Here is a 24,026-nt window from a genome sequence, read left to right on the forward strand (position 1 = left end):
TACACCAGTTTAATTAAGTCCCCACCCTCTTGCTAAAGGCCTCTTTCTCACTTACAATTATCATGAAAACTCATTCCAGCTATCCTCCCAGTAAACTCTAACTTCAAAGCTCATCTGTCATCTTTTAATAACTCACTATGCCATAGAGCCTTAAGAAAACTCACAGAATACATCTCCTACAATCTCAATTTCTTTTTACTAAATCCACACACTATTCCTGATGTCTCTTTGCTCATCCCTTCTCCCAAAACACATTTGATTTTCAGGGGCAGAAATCCTGAGTACTGGAGTATTATACTACAATTAAGATAACAAAAATTTATTTTGTAGAACTAAAAGCCAAGGAGTATCCCTGAACTTTAAGAGCGTGCACATTTGACCTACGGGGTTTTGCTGGACCCGGTGGTTGGTGAGGGGCCATCCCGAGAGGGGTCCTCGGCGATTTTTATGGCTTCCTCCATGGCTGCAAGCAGGCCGTTCCCACCTTCCCCCCGCAAGGCAGGGCCGAAACACTCAGGCCTCCGAATGAGCAGTCTCACCACAACATTTGCATTCTCCTCCACGCTTTCCCCTAGGATCAAATGGGAAACAGGAGCAAACAAGCATTGACTACATGGAAGTTCAGAGGAAACGTTATACTAATTCATTTACATTTGAAGAAAATTAACTAAAATCAAATAAGGCAGTAGCAGAGCCAAAGTCGAATCCAAATGACTAGGGTTCTGTACAAAGAACACAGGAAAGCTCTTTTCTTTCACTTAACATTTTCAAAGTAAATAAAAGCATGATAGAGACAGAAACTATTTATTTTTGTTAATTTGTTACACAGAGTGAAGATCCTAGCTATTATTAGAGTCTAATGATAGAAAGAACAAGAATCTAAGTGCCTAAAATTTTTAATAATGAAAGCCTAGCATGTATCAAAATAAATATTTTAAAATAAATGATTACTGTGAAAAAACTTAATGATTACAAAATAGTCAATTTCTTTACTACTATTTATTCCTTCATGAAAATGCTGGGATGCCTCATTATTTTGCACCTTCTTTTTTTTTTTTAGTTTTAAAATAATGTTTTGAAAAGACCCTACGAGATTCATCCTACCATTACAGAAGACAGCAAATCTGAGAAAGTCAAGATATCTCTCTCCTTCAACTGGATTCCACCCAATGTCTGGATAACCCTTTGACACTAGCATCTGGCAACTCTGCAGTCCACAACCAGCCAAATATCGAACGACCTACAACAGAGAAGAAGAGAAGCAGTAGCATCACCCGTGGGATGAGAATTCGTTTAGATGCTTGCACCAGACACGGTAAATCATATCACCAAAGAATGGTTTAAAAATCACTCGCAAAAAAAAATCACTTGCAGAAACACATTCATTTTAATCTCATGACCATCTACATGAACTCCCTGTAATAAAACCATAGAAATCAAGAAATACCGACAAATCATAACAAGGTGCTATCACAGTAAAAATGTTTACAAAGCAACTTCATAAAAGAAAAATATCCCTAAATTTCATATCATCTGAGACTTTTACCCACAAGAGTTGTAATATTGATAAACTTCAAAAATGCCTAATGATCTCTGGCCCAATGTAAAACCTGAATCCATCTGAGATACTGAAAGATCCACCTGAGACATAACGATGTTTTAAAGAGTTAATTACTCCCAAACTAAGTATCAGTTTAATGGGGGGACGGGTGTGTGTGAGAGGACATCCTAGAGAGGTAGAGAAATCTAAGCTTAGAGAAGCTTAGAGTCAAACATCTTTAGGTTCAAATCTGACCTGCATTAGGAATCAGTGTATCATGAGCCATGTATCATGGCTTAGTGTCCTGAGCCATGGGTTTACTATCTGTAAAGTTTGGGATAACACTACCTATCTTTCTGTATTGTTAAATTTAACACATTAAGATTTCTGCTTAGCTTGGTCTTTTAAAATATTCCATCTTATGTGAATATTGATCCTCTACAAGATTTCATCACAGGACCAATTTTTAAAAGAAATCCCTAAAGCAGATGGTAAGAGAAGCAACTTATCAAAAAACAAAACAAAACAAAACTGCATCCAGCTCAGTCACAAGTGAAGTCAGTCTTAAAAATAAACACATAATACAGCTAAAAATATTTTATATCATCCTTATTGAGGTATAAATTATGTACAATAAACTCATCTATTTAAAGTGTAGATTCAATGAACTTTAAGAGATTTATCCACCTGTAGGAACATCCACAATCAAGATGCAGAATGTTTCCACTGCTTCTCAGATCCCACGATTTGTGCAGACCATCCCGCCCTACAAGCCTATGTCTTGATCACCTGTTTTCTGCCACTACAAACTAGTTTGCATGTTCCAGGACACTGATGCATGCAGTCACACACTGTGGGTCTTTGTGAGTCTGGCTTCTTTCATTCAGAATAATGACTTTGAGATTCACTCATGTTAGAGTACATGTTGGCAATCCATTCCTTTTTAGAGCCTAATCATGGCATTTTGCTACTTAAGGAAATACCCCAGTTATTTTATTTTATTTTTTGACCAGCTGATGGACATTTGAGTTGTCTCCAGTTTTGGGCTCAGGTGAGTAAACCATTATCAATATTCATGTACACATCTTTGTAGAGATACACATTTATATTTCTATCGAGTAAATACCTAGTACCAGAAAGGGTAGGCACATATTTATGATAAGTGAATATTTAACTTATTAAAAATAATGCCAAACTGCTTTCCAACTGACTGACCATTTTTCATCCCAACAGCAATAGATGAGTGTTCCAGTTGCTCCAAAGCCTACTCACATTCAGCATTGTCTATTTAAAAAAAAAAAATACTAGCCATTTTATTGGTGTGTAGATAAAAATATTTTGGATTATATATGGGAAAAAATGTTCCAGAGGTTATTCAGAGATGCAAAGCTGCATGATGCTTGACTAGCACATCAGAAGGATTTGAGGAAGAATCCACTTTTTAATGCCTTCAACAGCTATGCACTGACTGGAAAAAAGCCAAGAGTGACAGAGGCGAGGGGGAGGGGGGGAAGCCCTGTGCTCATTGTCTTTACATTATACAAAAAAGTAGATTTTGAAAAATACATAAATATATAGATTTAAATATAATTTTAAACCACAAATATTTAAACTATAGCACAGATACGGAAGAGCAGAAAGGTGACTTTGGAGCAATGACTGGAAGGATGTCTGGAAAACAGCCATGAGGACATCTGGCAAAAGAATACTACAGACGGAGAGAAGAGCAAGTACCAAGGCCCAAGGGCAGATGCAGACCTGGCAAGTGCCAGTCACAGCGAGGGGACCAGGGTGGCTGGAGCAACAAGAAACGCAGAGTGGCAAGAAGTGAAATAAGACAATACGTGATAGTCAGATAGGGCAGGAACAATTCAAATGCTTTCTACTGTTGCTCAAAGTGAGAAAGAAAGTCTAGAAGGTTCTGGGCAGAAGATTAACATGAAACTTTCAAGAGACTCACTCTGGCTGCAGGTGAGGCTCAGGTAGACTATTTAGAATGTAACTGCAATTAAAATATGGGGGAAATTTATCCATATTTTGGTAAACATACATATGGCTTACTATGATTAGAGTGCACAGCATTTAGTATACTAGTAATACCTTGCACTGTAATATGCAAACTTGTGTGATATAAATTATATACAAGAGATGTTAAAACAACCTTTTGAGGAAGTAAAAATGCATAATTAAAGTAAAAGTGGCAGCAGATTATTGTGAAAGGACATAAACATCCAAGAATATAAACTTGATTCTCTTTCCAGAGAAAAACGCATGTGATTGGATAAAGTATCTTAATTTTCTTATTCTTTATAAGTTAAAATAATATTACATACAGTAGTATGTATTATATATAATAACATACAGTGTATTAGTCACTCAATTGTGTCTGACTCTTTGCAATCCCATGGACTCTAGCCCACCAGGTTCCTCCATCCATGGAATTCTCCAGGCAAGAATATGGAGTGGGGAGCTGGTCCCTTCTCTAGGGAATCTTCCCAACCCAGGGATCGAACCCATGTCTCCTGCAGCACAGGCAGATTCTTTACTATCTGAGCCACCAGGGAAGTCTACTACATATAAGAAGTGTAACATATTTAGAATACATAGTATATTATAGTTATAACAACATAATTATAACTATTTATAGTTAAATATCTTGAGAAACAACTATAAACAACTGTAACTCACACAAGCACATCGGGCAGAGATTGTACCTACCTTTTCCAGATCTGGCTCCCGCAAAGCTAAAGCTAGTTCATTATTATCCATCACCGAGGCTGCTGCCACATCCAATGGTGTTGACCCTCTCATAGCTGGTGAGGCTGTTAAAGCAAAGATGGAACAAAACCTGAATTGTGCTGTAACTCTGAATCCCATATAAAAACACATTTTCACATAGAATTTCATTTCTAAATACATTGCACATTGCACCAATCCAAAATAATTTAAAGTTTAGTTTTAAAATCCAGTTTGTATATCCCTTTTATCTTTTTTTTTTTTCATTTATTTTTATTAGTTGGAGGCTAATTACTCTACAATATTGTAGTGGTTTTTGTCATACATTGACATGAATTAGCCATGGATTTACATGTATTCCCCTTTTATCTTAAAGATTCAATGAAAGTCATACATTTACTTACCAAGGCCAACACTACTGTTTTCCAGTAAATAACTGAGATGATCAAACATGGCTTTCTGATTCTGCCTACTTATACGACAGAAGTAACAGAGAAAACGGCAACAGTTGGCCACCATCTTCGGAAACGTGATTTCCTACATAAAGAGCATTTAGTTAGCTGGGAAAGCAAAGAAACTTTGTTAATGGTGAGTTCTAAAGTTGAGGTCTCAATCAGATTGCCCATCCTTGTGTGCCCATGTCTACCAAGCCTCGGGTACTAAAGACCCGTGAATGTCCAGATGAGGGCTCATCTAGTCCTAGAGCCACTAAAAATCAAGCCTGACACTAATAGGAAACCTCACTATTGTCATTATACTTAAAGGTAGCATGAGCCTACTTTAGGATTCAGGCAGGCTCAACTGTGATTCTTGATGCCCACTATTAGCTGTGCTTCCTTGGAAAATTAAACGATCTCACTGATTCTATTCTGCAAAACTGGAATAAGATGAATAATAATATTTAGGCAAAGGAAGGACAGTTCAATGAGGCATTTTGTGAAAAATACCGTTTAATATTTGGAACCACATAATAGGATGTTGAAGCTGAAACACCAATACTTTGGCCACCTCATGCGATGAGTTGACTCATTGGAAAAGACCCTACCTAATGCTGGGAAAGATTGGGGGCAGGAGGAGAAGGGGACAACAGAGGATTAGATGACTGGATGGCATCACTGACTCGATGGACATGGGTTTGGGTAGACTCTGCGAGTTGGTGATGGACACGGAGGCCTGGGATGCTGCGATTCATGGGGTTGCAAAGAGTCAGACATGACTGAGTGACTGAACTGACTGAATAGGATGTTCTTATCATCAGTGTTGTTGTTGTATTATTATTAAGATTCCAGGAATTCAGATGTTCCCTGACTGGTACATGACTTGTCTCCTGTGATGAACACCCTTCCTGGAAGGTCTGCCTGCTAGGCCCCAGCAAACATATCTCCCTTGACATCTAGATCTTATTCTAGTATACCACAGATAATCCCCAAAGACTCCAAGTTCTTATTAAACAGAATATTTTATAGATATCTTTATAAGTTTGTCTAACCAAGAGTCTGAACGTGAAAAATATGGACTCATTTCCAAATTTGGAAAAATACATTTTAAAATTTCAAAAAGAAAATCATTTTTCAAATTAGAGGTCATGAAATGGTACTGCATTACATGAAATTATATATTGGTCCTAAAACTTATTATTTTACATTTTAACCATTTAAAATGTCACCTTAGAGTCTTACAACAAGTACTATACAGTATCATCTTCAACATACTATAAAGCATATTCTGCATCAGGAATTCAGTGGAACTAACTCTTGTCCGAATCAAGGGATTGGTTGGGTCTAGAGAGCATGTTTTTGTTATGGACTTTGAATGTGATGGAAATGTATTTAATTGTATAAAAATTAGCATATTATTAACAGTTACAGTTTCTAAATATCTTCTCAATGAGAATAATAGACAAAATAGCAAGTTACATGGCATTAGACAAATTACCAGGCTTCCCTGGTGACTCAGATGGTGAAGAATCTGCCTGCAATGCAGGAGCCCTGGGTTTGACCCCTGGTCTGATCCCTGAGTCAGGAGATCCCCTGGAAAAGGGAATGGCAACCACTCCAGTATTCTTGCCTGGAGAATTCTAGGGACAGAGAAGCATGGTGGGCTATAGTCCATGGGATCACAAAGAGTCGGATACAACTGAGTGACTAATACGTTCACTTTTTCAAGCAAATTATCAATATCAAAAAAAAAAAAAAACAAACAAACCTTCAGCCAGACCTCTTTATCTGCAGGTTACACATCTGCAGATTCAACCAAAAAGCAAAAACTACAGAATGCTCTAAAAAGCAAAACCTGAGTTTGCTATATGCCAGTAACTATTTAGATAGAATTTACATTAGGTATTATAAGTGATCTAGACATGATTCAGAGTATATGAGAGAATGTGCATAGGTTTTACACAAATACTATGCATTTAACCTAAGGGACTGGAGCATCTGTGGATTTTGGTATCTGCAGTAAGGTCCTGGAACCAATCACCTGTGGATCCTGTGAGGCTGACTGCAGAAGCATAGCCACCTCTCAACCTGTAAGGGATTGTCTAAAAAACGGTTACAAATTCACAAGAATACACAGTGAATGTCCTCTAGGAGGTTACAGTAAACGGCATCCCAAGAATGAAAGGGTTTCCTTTACCTTGGACTCTCCACCTCCGAGGACATTGACCATGACCTCCATCACTGTCTCATGCATCCCAAGTGCCCGCATGAGATTAGGATGCTGGTAAAACACCTTATTGTTCATGATATCCCTAGAAAGGACAACACAAGTTTAAGTGAAGCAAAGAGTTATAGCGAAATTTAAACAGAAATTTATCTGAGATCATAAGTATTTTGGAAATAATTACTAGCATGTATGGACATGTAAGAGAAATCATCACCAAGCCTTAAAAGAAAATAAAGATAATTGGGCTTTCCTCGAAAATACAGGAAGTTTTCCAAAGAAATTATATAAATCATTTATTCTTTTTAGTTGCAAGAAATGTACTAAATAAGTAAATATTAATTTATATGACACAGAGTTTGGGACACTCATCATTCCTAATTTCATGGATATCCAAATTCAACCTTATTTTGTACAGAAATATGAAGCAGTGTTTTTCTTACATTCTTATGAAAGTTCCTATATAAATAATTGCTGTATAAGTATCTCTCCTTTCCATATGCACTGTTTTTAGAACTATATTCATAATTTGTATGTTTAAGAACAGTAGTGCTATTTCCTGCTACACTTATGTTATTATTCTGGTGAAATTCTTTTAAAGGCGATGTATTCTCCAAGAGACACCAAACTAAACTGAAGCCCAGGTACAAGTAATCCTACTTATTAAAAGAGATCAATTAATTTAAAGAAATGGCAGGAAATGATACCTAAAATGTTTCATTATTACTGTATTACGTATTATTATAATACGTATATAAAGGCATTTTAATGTTTAACAATCATTGCAAAAGAGAGCTCGGTTAATTTTTATTTTTACATATATCAAATCATGCAAGAGTCTTTTCCATAAAACATTTTCTGTCAGAATCAGAGAAAGAAAATAACATACAACTGATAGGAAACTTGAAGCTTTCCTTTTGAATCTGATTACCTTAACTGAGTTACTCATCTATTCATTTAGTCATATTCTGGCTGTATCAAGAAAATGAAATAATACAATTACTTTCTTTCAGTTTTAGTTCTTCACTTTTAATTTATTAATCACTTTGTTTAGGTTGGGTTACGACGACAGCTTTTAGGTAGCACTACTCCCATAAATGACCTGGGGGCCCAGGGCTAATTGTGTGTCTGCTGAGCTGCTCAGTCGTGTCCGACTTTGCAGCCCCGCAGACTGGAGCCCGCCAGGCTCCTCTGTACATGGAATTTTCCAGCCAAGAATACTGGAATCAGTTGCCATTTCCTACTCCAGATCTTCCTGACCCAGGGATTGAACCAGCAACTCTTGTGTCTACTGCGTTGGTAGGCAGATTCTTCACCACTGTGTCACCTGGATAATACAGGTCTGATCTATTTCCTGCAGGGACAAATAAGGTAAAGGCATCCTTTCCCTCACAAATGATAGCTTGCCAAGAGAACCTCAACCCTCAAACCACAAATGAATCATGAGATTTGTCCTCCTGTTAATTCAAATTCTTTTACATGACATAAGTTTGGAAGGTATCTAATTGAAAAGTCTCGTTTGCTTTTAGTTCAAGGTAAATTAAATGGATCTTTAATTCTACCACCAGCAGGCAGGCTGTCACTCATTAAATGTGTCACTTTGGGATCTTTCTAATCCCACAAAAAAGTAGCATTTTATCTTGTTTCATAATCATTTTGAGTTTTATCCCTATTGAGTGATGTATATGTTTTTTTTTTTTGTTTTTGTTTTTTTTTCCATTTATTTTTATTAGTTGGAGGCTAATTACTTTACATCATTACAGTAGTTTTTGTCATACATTGAAATGAATTAGCCATGGATTTACATGTATTCCCCATCCCGGTCCCCCCTCCCACCTCCCTCTCCACCCGATCCCTCTGGGTCTTCCCAGTGCACCAGGCCCGAGCACTTGTCTCATGCACCCAACCTGGGCTGGTGATCTGTTTCACCCTAGATAATATACATGTTTCAATGCTGTTCTCTTGAAACATCCCACCCTCGCCTTCTCCCAGAGTCCACAAGTCTGTTCTATACATCTGTATATGTTAATAGTACCTCTTACTGTTACATGGTCATTTAGGAAGAAAGTGCTCTCCATTTCCTGGAAGGCTTCCTTTCTCATTTAATTAAGATCACTTCTCACCAGAGGCTCCCTCAGGTTAGATATAAGCACTAATATTCCAAAAAAAGGCTCATGCACCGACAGTCATTAATAAAGAACATAAAATTAGCTTATGTTGTTTCAGTCTCTTTGTTTTCCTTCTTTGTCCCAAAAGTACACTGATTTTTACTATGCAATCATTTTAAGGATTCCTGGAATATAACCTCTCCAGTTTATGGTTTCAAATATTTAATAGTCCCACAGGAAATATCTAGTGTAATGTTATGAATTTAAAATGTACATAAATATCACATAATTTGTGTCTTTCCATACTTTTTTTTTTCTTTCCCCTCAGAATAAATTTTTTAGCCAGAGAAAACATCAGTTATTCTGTTTCCTTAGTTGTTTTTCAAAGAGCCAACTCCAAGGTTTTTTAATCCTATTCATTGATTACTTGTGGATGGTAAAGAATCTGCCTTCAATGCAGGAGATTCCTGGAGAAGGGAATGCCTACCCACTCCAGTAGCCTTAACTGGGGGTTCCATGGACAGGGGAGCTTGGCAGGCTACAGTCCACAGTGTCAACACGACTGAGTGACTAACACACACACACATTATTAGTGTTTTATTTTACCTATGTCACTAGGTATCATCATCTCCTCTTTTATCTGTCATTCATAGAACCAAATTAGCTTTTTTGGTAGTAAGGGGCCTAAGTATTTGTCTTCTGCATCACTTTTCAGCATTCCACATTCCAGATTTTTATATCTTTACATTTAAGTATTTCTTTCTTATGAATATCATGTAGCTTAATTTAAGTTTTTATTTTTCTCTGGTTATTTTAATTCTCTTATATTTCCTTTTTTAAAGATTATTTTGATGTGGACCATTTTTAAGTCTTATTAAATTTATTACAATATTACTTCTGTTTTATGTTTTAGATTTTGGCCATGAGGCATGTGGATCTTAGTTCCCCAACCAGGGATTGAATCCACACTCTCTGCACTAGAAGGTGAAGTCTTAATCACTGGACCACAGGAAAGTCCCTCTCTCATATTTTCTTATTCCCAAACCATGCAAGCTTGTTAATGATTGCTTACATATATGCATATATGTGCTAAGAGCTGGACATGACTGAGCAACTTCACTTTTACTTTTCACCTTCATGCTCTGGAGAAGGAAATGGCAACCCACTCCAGTGTTCTTGCCTGGAGAATCCCAGGGACAGTGGAGCCTGGTGGGCTGATGTCTATGGGGTCGCACAGAGTCGGACACGACTGAAGTGACTTAGCAGCAGCAGCAGCAGCCAGTAACATACTCACTGAAACAGATTACCTCCCACTTTTCTGAATTCCATTTTCTTTTCCATTATATACATACAGCCTTTAGGAGGCCTTTCAATCAGGGACTATAAGTAAACATTCTGAAATTTCTTTGTTCTGCCCTCACTCTTGAATAGGGAATATAAACTCCAATATTCAAATTCACATGAAGCACAAGTTTATGATGATAAAATTTTAGTTGAATAACACATTCTAAATAAAGGGTTATTATTTTGTGGTCTCTTAGAACTGTGTGACCTTTTATTGAATTATGATCACTAGTTTTGCTAGATCACTAGTTGAGAATTCTAAACATTGTTTCTTTTCAAGTGTCTGGGCTTTTCTGTTTGCTTTCAAAATATTCTATTTATCACTGACGTTATGGAGTTTCACTACAATCTACCCAGCTGTGGACTCTAGGAATAGGTAAATTCATGTTTGTCATCAGTTCTGAAAAACTCAAGCCAATAGCTCTTCCAAGTTTTCCTTCTATAGTTCATCTATTCTGTCTTTTCCATAAATCCTACTTGGCATATTAAGGATCTTCTTATACTATTCCCCAGGTTTCTTAATTTCTCCATCAGTGCTGCATTACTGATCTCCTCAGCTCTATGATTCTATTCATTATTCTCTTCAGTTTTATTTATCTACACTTTTGATACTTTTAAAATCACTGCTCTTAATGCCAATTATTATATTTTTTACTTCTAGAACTTTTCTGTGGATATTTTTCAATTTTTCATGGACTTCTTGTGGGTCTCATTTTGAGGATTCCATCTGTTTCTTGGCATTTTTAAACATCTTAGATATAGTAACTTCATGTTCTCTTTCTGGCTTTCTATGATTTGAAGCTCTTCGGGGAGGTGTTCTAACTCCACTCTTCACCGTATCTGCAGACCTGCCTAGGGTGGGATATTTTCTTAGGTGCTCCGCACTTTCTGACTGGATGCTAATCTTTGGTAGCATGGAGGCTTTTACTGTTCACGGTGAACTGAGTTGAGAAAGCATAGCTTCAGGCCAAATTATGTTAACTTCTCAGCTAGTGGATCCTTAGACTATGCATGAGGCATAAATGTTAACCCTGTCTAAGGCAAGCAGATGTCAATTGCTACATATAGGATGGATAAACAACAAGGTCCAATTGCATAGCACAGGGAACTATAATATCTTGTGATAAACCATAAAGGAAAAGAACACGAAAAAGAAAACAAAAACATATATATATATATAGACATGAATCACTTTGTTGTATACCAGAAACTGAGACAATTTTGTAAATCAACTATAATTCAATAAAGAAAATGTTAACCCTGAAATTTACGTAAAGTACAACGTATGATGTTGAATTTTCAGAATAGTTGTTCTATCCCATTATTTTCTCAGGAGACATGGAGAAACGTCTTTATTATCTCCTGCTGGTAATATTTGTACCCCTATGGATTTTAATGTGTTTTTTTTAAATTAATCTGTATTTTTATACATGATTGGATATCACTCAGAAACTAATAAAAAAACAAATCTAAGATATTTGTTATGTACCACAGCCACCCTGGCATCTAGTTATAAAATTAGTCATGCTTGCTTTATTATTGAGCAATTTTCCTATTTAGCTTTAAAACATAATCTCTAGAAAACTGATAATCTAATGATCATAAAATCTAGATGGAGTATTTATGCTAAAGTGCCCACTGTATTACTACTGGGATAAACAATTGGAAAGAAGACATTTATAAGACAAAGGTTATAATATCAACAGTTAAATAACTTACCCTAATCCACGAATCATAAGTTTCTCTTCTTCTTTGCCCATTCTCACACTTAGCAGAGAACGAATCTGACCAAGAGATGCTAGCAGATTGATGGTATCCTCCACAGAAACACCATTTATAGTATAGGTCTTTGGCAGAGCCCGTACCAGACCCCCAATGCCATCATACTGTCGATGGAGCAACACAAACATGGCCCTCACCAACTCAGGGTCTTCAATGACAGACTCTTGAGCCCATCGGACCATGGTCTCAGAGATCAACTGCTGAAGAGTGGCTGCAAAGCAATCATGGACACTTCTTAAGAAAGGAAGATAATAAGGCAGATTAGACGGGTATTTCAAATGCGTGTTTCAGATAATCTAAAAGTGAAAGTGAAGTCGCTCAGTCGTGTCTGACTCTTTGCAACCCCATGAACTGCAGCCTACCACGCTCCTCTTGTCCATGGGATTTTCCAGGCAAGTGTACTGGAGTGGGTTGCCATTTCCTTCTCCAAGGGATCTTCCCAACCCAGGGATCGAACTCGGCTCTCCCACATTGTAGGCAGACACATTACCACCTGAGCCACCAGGATATAACCCAAACTGGCGTCTATGTTTGTACAAGAATTGAAAAGGAATAATTTTTTGAAAAAATATAAATATTCTTTAAACAATCATCAGTGACAGTATGTCAATAAAGATGAGTTAACAAGCATGCAAGGATAAAAATACACAAACTTTCTTTAAAAACTATTCTTATAACTAAGGCATTTAAGCTATTTCAAAATTATAGCAGCTTTTCCAGAACTACTATTGGCAATCCATAGGGTAATCAATGGGTTGTCCTATTACTTTTAATTTCTTTGTTTCACTCATCTCCTCCCAAAAGATATGACATCATATATCCTTGAAAAGGTCAGTCATGGTCACTTAAGGAGTTTCTTTTTTAATCCAACTGTTTCCTCATTTAAGTACTTAGTACTAGTGGCCTCATGAAATTACATTTCTACTTCAATTTGTATCCCTAATTGTCACTTAAAATGTCTTCAAAGGATCTGACTGTGAAGCTGTATTAAGTTGAAAAGTTATCCTATACATAGATGATTACTTGCAGTGTGATCAGCAATAACACACTTAGAAGCAACAGGACTTTCAAACCTCTTAAAGTATATAGTAAAATGATCAAAGCTTAGCAGGGCTGATGTGACTGACTCATCTTGCTGCTGTTCAGTCGCCAAGACATGTCTGACTCTTCGTAACCTCACAGACGGCAGCATTCCAGGTTTCTCTGTCCCTCACCATCCCCGGAGTTTGCCCAAGATCATGTCCAATGAATTGGTAACGCCATCCAGCCCATCCTCTGTTACCCTCTTCTCTTTCTGCCTTTAATCTTTCCCAGATCAGGGTCTTTTCCAAAGAGTCATCTGTTCACATCAGGTGGCCAGAGTATTAAAGCTTCAGATTCAGCATCAGACCTTCCAATGAATATTCAGGGTTGATTTCCTTCAAGATTGACTTGTTTGATCTCCTTACTGCCCAAGGGACTCTCAAGAGTCTTAATTCATACATAGGTACTAAATTCCTATCATCAATACATTGGCTGATTTCCAAAAGAAACTGCTACTCTGTTTTAATCTATGCCTTATTAAAGTAAAAAAACAAACAAACAAAAAACACAGCCCAGACTACCATCTGAGAAGCTGCCTACAATGCAGGAGACCGGGGTTTGACCCCTGGGTTGGGAAGATCCTCTGGAGAAGGAAACGGCTACCTGCTCTAATATTCTTGCCTGGAGAATCCCATGAACAGAGAAGCCTGGCAGGCTACAGTCCAAGCAGAGTTGCAAGAGTCAGACACACTTTACTTTCCACCAATTTTAACCAAATATAAAATCTAGACAAAATGCCAATATACTTCTACATATCTCAAAACCACGTAGTTAGTGTCAATAGGTCAAAATCATAAGCCTGAAAATAACAAAAAATGCTTCAGAAGAAACTCTGAACTCTGATTTTGAAGACCTGACTCAAATGTGGTTGTGATACTGAAAAATAAATTTAGCAGTAATTACATGGATAAAAGATTTCCATTGTAAGTTGGGGGGGGGGGGGACACAAAAATTGCATGAGTTTGTTTTTTCTTTTTCTTTCCATAAGTGCTGTTAATAAACTGACACTGCCTCTTAAATAAAAGGAGTCTCAGAAGTGAGACAGTGAATCAGCTGACCTCACAGACCTACTTCATGAACACTTTCTGGATGAGTGCGCAGGTCTGAAAAACCCATTGTTTCAGTGTGCTTTATTTGGTTTCACAGAGTATCAGCTATGACTTATCAGTTAAATAGGATATGGATGAATCAGAACTGCATAAGGCTCTAGAAAATATTTCCAAACCAAAATATAGTTACAGACATCTATTTAAACTTTAAGAAAAGGTTTATTTAACTCAATGCAAGAATATTTGAGGGTCAACAGCAATTATTTAGATATGAAGACTAAATTACTCATTTTATACTTTCTCTTGATAGCTGCTGCTGATAAGTCGCTTCAGTCGTGCCTGACTCTGTGCGACCCCACAGACGGCAGCCCACCAGGCTCCCCCATCCCTGGGATTCTCCAGGCAAGAACACTGGAGTGGGTTGCCATTTCCTTCTCCAATGAATGAAAGTGAAAAGTGAAAGTGAAGTCGCTCAGTTGAGTCGGACTCTTTGAGACCCCATGGACTGCAGCCTACCAGGCTCCTCCATCCATGGGATTTTCCAGGCAACCCACTGGAGTGTGGGTTGATAGACTTCTGATCCAATTCCTTTGTTTTTTAATTTATTTATTTTAATTGGAGGCTAATTACTTTACAATATTGTAGTGGTTTTTGCCATACACTGACATGAATCAGCCATGGGTGTACATCTGTTCCCCTAAATCTTTAGTTCTCTAGGGATAGCCCATCCATCCTTACAAAACTGCCATTCTCAGTGTGTTCCTGCAAATATAGTCTGATGCTGCTATCTACTTCTGGTGGCTATGGGGATCTACTTAACAACCCGATTCTTGCAAGCTGTAAATTCAACTTTCTCACTGGTTCATCTAGAATAATATTTGTTCAGATGATGAATGAATGTCGTGGTGGAGTCATTTTGGCAGTGCCCTTTCATAGCTTACATGACTTCTTGGAGTCACTCTCAACTGGCTTTTCAGCTTGCTTCTTCTTTAGGTATGTCACCTTTTCTACCAAGGACAGCAGGCGTCCTCTAATAGTTAAATCATTGTTTCCATCCAGAGACCTATCTTCATCCAGCTCAATTCCTAGTAGGAAGAAGACAAAGAGAAATAAGAAAAGAACAAATAATGTTTAAAAAATACACTGAGGGGAAACAATTCTCAGGTTTTGCAATTTTTTCCGCTCATAGCTTAAAGCAATGCTACCATGCCTGAAACATCTGAGGAAACCAAGTTAAGTGATCTTTTCCACTAGCATTCACAGGTAAGATTCATTCATTGCTCTTTTTTCTTGGCCCTGGTTTCTTTTTCATTGCCCTGTTTTTGTGAGACTGGAGCTATCAGCAGCTAGCACAAAATATAAAGCGAAGCAGAGAGCAAAAAGACTCTTTCAGGAGTTAAAATCCATTCTACTACATAAGCTAACCTTAGGCATTTCTTGACCTTGGGCACTGTCTAGACCTATGGTTCTGCCCTCCCTAAACATCCTGCTGGCTTTTTATCCTCCTTACTTGCCTCCAAAAATATCAGTGGTATTCTAATAATTTGAGACACAGAGAGTGTATATAGAGTTAGATGTACAAAACAAATGAATATTTTATGTCTGAAGCAATAAATCTACCATTTTAGAGTATCCCTTTATTTATAGCATATGTGTGTGTGTGTAGTTATTTATAGTATAACCTTCTGGCAGTCATTTAGTGGTTCCTCATTCATAAGCTGAATTAATATACTTTTACTGTCTTCATTAAAATAAAATACCACTTAAGATATAGCTAATTTGTTTTCTTTCATCAAGACACAGACTTTTTCACATCACTGCATAAAGAGAGGAAAAAACCAGTTGATTGGATTCAGAACATTCAATCAATTCCATTTTTAAAGTTCTTAGAATAAAAAGAGGGGCATGTGTGCTCAGTTGGATCCAACTCTTTGCAACCCCATGAACTGTATAGCCTGCCAGGCTCCTCTGTCCATGAGATTATCCTGCCAAGAATACTGGAGAGGGTTGCCATTTCCTCCTCTAGGGGATATTCCTGACCCAGGGACTAAGTCTGTGTCTCTCGCTTTGCAGGCAGATTCTTTACCACTGAGTCATCTGAGAAGCCCCCAGAAGAGGGAAGAATCACCTTAACAGATTTGGGCTACTGACCGACAACTTATCAAAGGAGTTCTTCAGGCATTAATTAATTTCAAACATGCCAGATCTCCTAGGTCAATCCTTAAAAGGGGCCCCTCAACCAGTTGAAATATAACAGCGTATGAACAAATTTCTTTAGACTAAATCAATTTAAAACTTCCTCCTTTGACAAAAGTTCCTGGTTACATGTCCCCATTCCCCAGGCCACTGAAGGAAGAAAAGGGAAAAAGAAAAGAATGTTAGTCATGTTCTGCTTGGTTTTAATGCCTTTCTCATCTCTATACCCCTCGAGGCATTCCACATCAGAACTTTTGTACCAATATATGTGTACTAAAATATATATTCAGTAAGAGTTCTAGGTCAAAAAGACCCTACCACAATGTGTCATCAAATCTTCGTGAAAATCCAAGAGTTGGTCTCGGATTTCTTCAGGACATGGACATTCACTTTTGTCATCCTTAAAATTGAGAAGCATATTGATCTGAAAGTTTAGAAAAAACAAGAGGAAGAACTAAAGTAAAAGAAAAGTGAATCTAAGAACAGCATAATAAAGAAAATTATAAAAATCGAAAATGTTCAAACTCTGCTTTTAAGTATTCAAGGACTTGTGCCCCACAGATGAAAAATCATTATCTATTACTCAATCCAACAAATAACACAATCAAATAATTCAAAGCTTAGCATGCTAAAATAGTCATATTATTTGAGTCTCCTTTCTCAATTTCACAAAATGTTAGATCTGTGTATACTTAGTGTTTTTAAACTAATTAAGACCTAAGTTTACTTACTAAATTTTTATTATCCTTCTAGATATTTTTCTAGCTAATTTCCATGCATTATTGACTATTTTTAAGAACTATTTGTTAAAAGTATACAGCAAAGAAGGAAAACCAAACATATCTGAAGAGCAATATAATGGATCACTATGCCTTTTCTAATATTAATGGTTCAATTGAACAAACTGCAAGAAACTTTCTTCCATTTATTTTAAGTTTTGGATACAATAGTATTAAATTCATGAATGAAGAAAAGTATGTTCCATAATTTTCCTTTATGAAACAATCGTAAGTTGTCCTTTTAGAGTTTTACGTACGTAAATTTTTTGTTAAACTATTATTTGAGAAAATTACAGATTCATATGCTATTATAAGAAATAAGACAAAGAGATCCTGTGTATTCTTTATTCTGTTACCCCACTATAGTAACATCTTGCAAAACAGTAGTACAGAATCACAACCAGGATACTGACTTTTTTTTTTTTTTAGTTTTATTTATTTATTTATTTATTTATTTTTCCATTTATTTTTATTAGTTGGAGGCTAATTACTTTACATCATTGCAGTGGTTTTTGTCATACATTGAAATGAATTAGCCATGGATTTACATGTAGGATACTGACTTTGATACAGTCAAAAGAAAGAACAAGTCCATCACTTCAGGATCCCTCCTGTTAATCCTTTTATCACCACACCCTCTTCACTCTTGCTTGCTCTTCATCCCTAATTCCTATCAACCACTAACCTGTTCTCCATTTCTATATTATTGGCAATTCAAGAACATTATACAAACAGAATCATAGAATCATACAGCATGAATACATGTATTCCCATATTATCTATCCTTTTGCAATCTATAGTCTGTAGTGATAGCTCATTATCTCATTTCATTTCTGATTTGGTAATTTGTGCTTTCTTTCTTTCTTTGCTAATTCCTTTAGAATTTTATTGATTTCTTTAATTTTTAAAAATAACTAGCTTTTGGATTCATTGATTTTTTCATTGTCCTGTTTGCAGTTTCATTCATTTCTCCTCTGTTCTATATTATTGCCTTTTTTTTTGCTTGTTTTGGGCTTATGTTGTTATTTTTCTAAATTCTTGTGATGGCAGTTTAGATTATTACTTTGAGTCTTTTGCTCTTTTATATATAAGTATTTAATGCAATAAACTTCCCTCTCACACAGTTTCAGCTGTTTCCACAAAGTTTGATATATCATATTTTCACTTTCTTTCAGTTCAATGTATTTTTTATTTTTTTCTTGAGACTTGTTCCTTGAACTAAGTGTATTGTTTAGTTTCCAAGTGTTCAGAGATTTGCCTGCTATATTTCTGTTACTAATTTCTAATTTGACTCATGGTGAAAAACCATCCTGTATGAAAAAAAAAAAAATCAATTCTTCTACATTTGTTGAGGTTGTTTCATGGCTCAGGCTACAATCTATCTTTGCAAATGTTTCATAGACAATTGAAAATAAACCTGTTTTCTATTATTGGGCAGAGTGTCCCATAAATATACAAAGATCCTGCTAGTGATAACACTGGTGTATTCTCCTCCATTCTTGCTGATTCTTTGTCTATCTTGTCCTTCAAATACTTAGAGAGGGGTGTTAAAGTCTCCAACTACAACCCTGTATTCGTCTATTTCTCCTTTCACTTCTATGTTGATTTCACATATTTTGCAGCTCTGTTGTCTAGTGCATACACATTTGTCTTCCTGGTGGACTGATCTCTTATTCTTATATAATGTTCCTATCTATGACAAATTTCTTTGCTCTGATACAGTCATCTTATTTTCTTTTAATTAATTTTTCATAACATACCTTTTTCATCCTTTTTATTTTCAACATATCATTACATTTTAAGTGAATTTCTCAAAGACAGCATATAGTTAAGCCAAGCTTTTAAAATTCACTATCAATCTCTCTTACTTTATTTAAATTATTTATACTCATGAATTTATTGATATGCCTGTCATTTTACTTGTTTTCTGTTCGTTTTTTCTCATTTATCTTTCCCAAAGTGCTGTGGGTTCCCTGAACTATTTCTAGGATCCTATTTTGAACTATCCATGGTATTTTTTAGTGTATCTCTTTGCATAGCTATTTTAGTGGTAACACAGGATATTATATTAATATATACATAATTTATCTCAGTCTACTGGTATTAACACTCTATCAGTTTAAATGAAATACAGAAACTTTATCTTCCTTTATGTCCCTTATTCTCCACCACTGAAAATACAATTGCCTTAAATATTTAGTAAGCATACATTTAGAACATATCAGAGTTACCATTTTTGCTTTGCACATCAAACATAATTTAGAAGGCTCAAGAGAAAAAAAAATTGTATTTACCCTTATTTTAACACTTTCTGTAGGGTAAGGGAGTCAGAGAAGGCAAGGTTCAGAAAAAGAAAAAGACTGGCACTTAACAGGAACAGATCACCTTTAATGAGGTGAGAAGGGGCAGCAGTCAGATTGAGTGAGTTGTTGCACTAACCCAAGAAAAGAGCAGGCATATAGAGGCACGTATGTGGAAATCTACTGTGTTAAGGGGGCTTGTTCTTCTCCAAGGTTGTTCAGGGTAGTTATCTCTTAAATGGCTAGGGCAAGAATTCTGGAGATCTGCCAGAAGCTGAGACCAGCTGGGAGCGGGGCATAATCAACCCTAATGTCCATTTTTTTCTTCTGGTGAGAGGGTTCTTTGTTTTGCATAGAATGGCGGGGAGGACCCGGAAGGGAGTTTTAACTCCAAGCTATTTTGAGCCTTGTAACTTTCCTTCACTTTCTGTTGTTCTTTCCTGATTTTTCAAATTTTCTTCTTTTATCATTTCCTTTATGTTTAAACAACTTCCTTTAGGCACTCTTTCAGGATAATCCAATTCTGGTAGTTTTCCTTCAGTTGAGAAAATTTTGATTTTCCCTCAATTCTGAAGGATATTTTCACTGCACATAGAATTATGGTTGACAGGTCTTTTCTTTCAGCACATGAAAAATGCTGTGCCACTTCATTCTGTCCCCTGTATTTTCTGATGAGAAATTCGTTGACACTTGACTTGTCTTTCCAAGTGTCATTTGTTTCTTGGTCCTATCAAGATTTTTCCCTTTCATGTTCAGAAGTTCGACTACAATATGTTTGGGCTTACATTTGGGGTGTATTCCATTTGGAGTTTACTCAGTTTCTTGAATCTCTATAACTTTTGCCAAATTTGAAAAGTTTTCAACCATTACTTTTTCAAGAATGTTTCAGTTCACTCTCTTGCTTCTATCTCTCTGGAAATCAAATGCCATAAATGTTAGATCTCTTGCTATATTCGCATTGGTGCCCCAGGCTCTATTTTTTTCACTGTTATTTTCTATTTTGAGGGCTAAATAACGTCTTTTCCCTCCATTGTGCCATTAAATCCACCTACTGATGATTTTTAATTCAGACATTGTATTTTTCAGTTGTAGAATTTCCATTTGGATCTTCTTTGTAGCTCCTATTGTTTTTGCTGCGACTTTTTTATTTTTGTCATCACAGAGTTGGTATCTATTGATTGCCATTTTTCATTCAAGTCTTTGCTGGATCTTGGTGTGATGTGTGATTTTTAATTGAAATCTGGACATTTCTGGTAGTACACTATGAGACCCTGGAGAGGGAACTGGCAACCCACTCCAGTATTCTTGCCTGGAAAATCCCATGGACAGAGAAGCCTAGCAGGCTACAGTCCATGGGGTCACAAGAGTTGGACACGACTTAGCAACTAAACCAGGAGACTTTGTTTCTTATTCAAACTTCTGACTTCTGATGCCACTACTGCTAGGTGGCGTACACATCCATTTCTCCACTTGACCTCCCTGAAGGAGAGAGGAGACCGCATTTCTGCTGGGTGAGGCTGGGAACAGTGGACCTGAACTCACACAGCCCTGGCTGGAAAGGGTGAGAGCGCCTTGATACACCTCCCTCTGTGACCTCATTGACCCTTTGGAAGGGACAGGCCTCATTACCACTCAACCAGGATAAAGTCTCAGCTTCTCAGGGCCCCAGCTGGAGCACCTGTGTACAACCTGATCCGAGCAGACATCTAAGCTCTCCACTCGGTGTCTGCTGGTTTGGTGGGGGGTGTGGCACCAGGTTTACTGTGGTGTTCGGCTGGAGTAGCATGGTCATTACCTAATAGTTTTCTCTCTTGCCAGAAAAACAGTTTTTCTGGTTCTCTGGCTAGACAGAGAAGGTACTTGTTGAGGCTTTTCTTGGTGTTTCTGAGTTGTTGGCTTCTTTAGCTCCAAGTTTGTGATAGATGAGAAAAAACAAAATCCCAGGGAACTCGCCACCATGTCATTCCTCAGCTCCCAAGTTCCACTGCCAGTCTTTCTTCTGTCTTTCAGTCTTCTTATGTTGTCTTTCGTGTGATAACCAGGGTTATAGTTGTACTTAGAAGGAAGAATAGGCAGAGGTATTCCATCTTTTCAGAAGCAGAAGTTTCCCAATAGTATTTTATCAAATGGAGTTATTCTGGGAGAAGCTGGATTTGTTCTCTGCTCAATAAATGTTCTTTACAGCAATAAACAAAATTCCATGTCCCTTCCCTCAAAGACTTTACATTCTGGTGAGAAAATGATAAATTCTACAATTACTACCTAAGTACCTCCATTCACAGCTATCTTGGATATAGAGGGAAAGAGCAAGGTAAGATATTGCAGATGAGATCTGTATAAGTTATACCTTTTAACCATCAAAGCTACTGGCTGGGCCAAAAAGCTCATTTGGGTTTTCCTGTATCATCCTATGGAAAAACCCAAATGAACATTTTGACCAACTCAATATATTTTGGTAATTTGTCACAGGAAGAGACCCATCCTGAGGCAGATACCAGAAAGTTCAAGGCCCTAGAATAGCTCATTCTTGGATTTAGGCATAGGCTTCTGACATGGTTGCACCCTAGGGAGACCTGGGTTTGTAGGTGAGCAACCAGAGGAAGACCCACAAAGAGGTGATCAATATTCCTGCAAGACTGGTGGCAGTGGCATGGGGTTCTTCTAGGAGACACAAAATGAAGAGGAGCATTAAGTCTTAGAAGTCAAGGGTTCCTATTAGCTGGGGTGGTGCTGTGCCAGCCAATGAAGACCGCCCTGTGACCTGGATACTTTTCCTACTTGAAGAACTTCAGAATCTGGCACACTGGCTTCCTCCAAGGGTCCATCATATGCTCGATACCTTTTAATAAGTCTCTTATTTAATTTGTTTAAACTAACAAAGTAGGTTCTTTTGGTGAGACCTATGATTACTGACAAAATGAACTTAGCCAAGTGTAAAGAAAAAAGGAAAAAAAAATACACTTGCAACTTCTGGTAAAATTCTGCAATGTGTCAAATATGAATGAATAAAACCCAACGTAAGGAAGGAAGACTTTTCTGTTCATTCTTATACCTGTTCTTGAGGCGGGGATCTGAATTCCTTTGTTTTCCTGGCTGTGAGTGCAGCCGACATGTTTAAGGCTTGCATAACTTCGTTATATCGGAATCGTTGATTGTCTTGGAGCTTGGCTACAAAGTCATCTGAAAAGGCCACAATGGCTTCTATTCGGTGCCGGACCTGGCAGTCACAGAGGTATTGAAGTAGCAGGCACATCTAAAGAGATGATTAAAAAGACACCAAGTTTAATATCTATTTTTCAATAGTTAATGTATATCAAATCATAATTTGTGACGGACACACTTAGTTGTCAACTCTTCTCCTTTATTAATAGAATCCTGATTTTATGTAGACAGCAATGTGCCCAGTCCAAGCGATGAAATACAATTTGTCTAAGCTCAAATGGCAAACACCCTTTGATGTCCCTTTGATGAACGTTCACTGGCCAGCACCCTCTGTGGCTAGAGGGGCTGCAGCAAACGAGGTAGGTAAGGGAAAGTTTGCAAGGGTCTTCTGGGAAAGTGTTTTTACCATTAACAAAAGACTAGAATATCCTATTTTCAAAAACTGGCTAATGGCACGATCACTGATGGAAGGAGGAGGTACCACACTTTAGGATAAGAACCATAAACTGAGGGTCACAGAAAGGCATTGTAGTCTGGGGTCCTGATGACACCACTAAACTACCACATTCACTCTAGAACTGTCTACCTCCAGACTCTGCATGTAAGTTAACTAAGCGGTTCACTGCTTATTCATTAAGTAGTCAGCTGGGTATTTTCTTACCAGAAGCCAAAAGGATTTTTAACTGATACAGTGCACCACAGAAACATGCCTTCCAGAGAATGTTCGGCCCAAGGTTTGGGAAATATTTAAATGTACTTTATACCAACTGTGATATAAATGCACAGCAGTGTTACAGGACTTTAAATCCTCGGATTCCACCACCTTAAGTACAGCCATTTCTGTCGATGCTGCCTCTAAGCTAGCCCTAGCGTCCACGCCCCTCTCCCCACCTGCTTTGCCCCACTCCAGTGGAAACACAGTCTCCTCAGCCTTGACCCTGCATGTCAGCCTCCTGACTAGTTGGGCTCTGCACCACCCTCTCTTACTCCCCTTATCTATCTTCTTCACAGCAGCTATGTTGAGATTTTTTAGAATAGACTTAACCTGCTAAAATTCTTCAATGGTTTTTTTTTTCCATTTATTTTTATTAGTTGGAGGCTAACTAATTACTTTACAATATTGTAGTGGTTTTTGCCATACATTGACATGAATCAGCCATGGATTTACATGTGTTCCCCATCCCAGTCCCCCCTCCCACCTCCCTCCCCATCCCATCCCTCTGGGTCTTCCCAGTGCACCAGCCCTGAGCACTTGTCTCATGCATCCAACCTGGGCTGGTGATCTG

The 24,026-nt window shown here is 37.4% G+C and overlaps 1 protein-coding gene across 5 annotated transcripts in view; it reads right to left on the minus strand.

Annotated features, from left to right (window-relative positions):
* The window catches only part of RYR2 (ryanodine receptor 2), an 803,099-nt gene that overhangs the window by 237,792 nt on the left and 541,281 nt on the right, over nt 1-24,026 (minus strand). For all 5 annotated transcript variants that reach the window (XM_070471032.1, XM_070471028.1, XM_070471029.1 and 2 more), the window contains 9 exons: nt 22,631-22,831; nt 16,818-16,923; nt 15,245-15,388; nt 12,109-12,382; nt 6,911-7,025; nt 4,681-4,813; nt 4,259-4,362; nt 1,105-1,240; nt 385-571 (listed from right to left, as the gene is read on the minus strand). In XM_070471032.1, coding sequence (XP_070327133.1) covers nt 385-571; nt 1,105-1,240; nt 4,259-4,362; nt 4,681-4,813; nt 6,911-7,025; nt 12,109-12,382; nt 15,245-15,388; nt 16,818-16,923; nt 22,631-22,831 — 1,400 coding nt within the window. The remainder of the gene's footprint in view (nt 1-384; nt 572-1,104; nt 1,241-4,258; nt 4,363-4,680; nt 4,814-6,910; nt 7,026-12,108; nt 12,383-15,244; nt 15,389-16,817; nt 16,924-22,630; nt 22,832-24,026) is intronic.

Source organism: Odocoileus virginianus, chromosome 7 (genome assembly GCF_023699985.2).
Source record: "Odocoileus virginianus isolate 20LAN1187 ecotype Illinois chromosome 7, Ovbor_1.2, whole genome shotgun sequence".
NCBI lineage: Eukaryota > Metazoa > Chordata > Mammalia > Artiodactyla > Cervidae > Odocoileus > Odocoileus virginianus.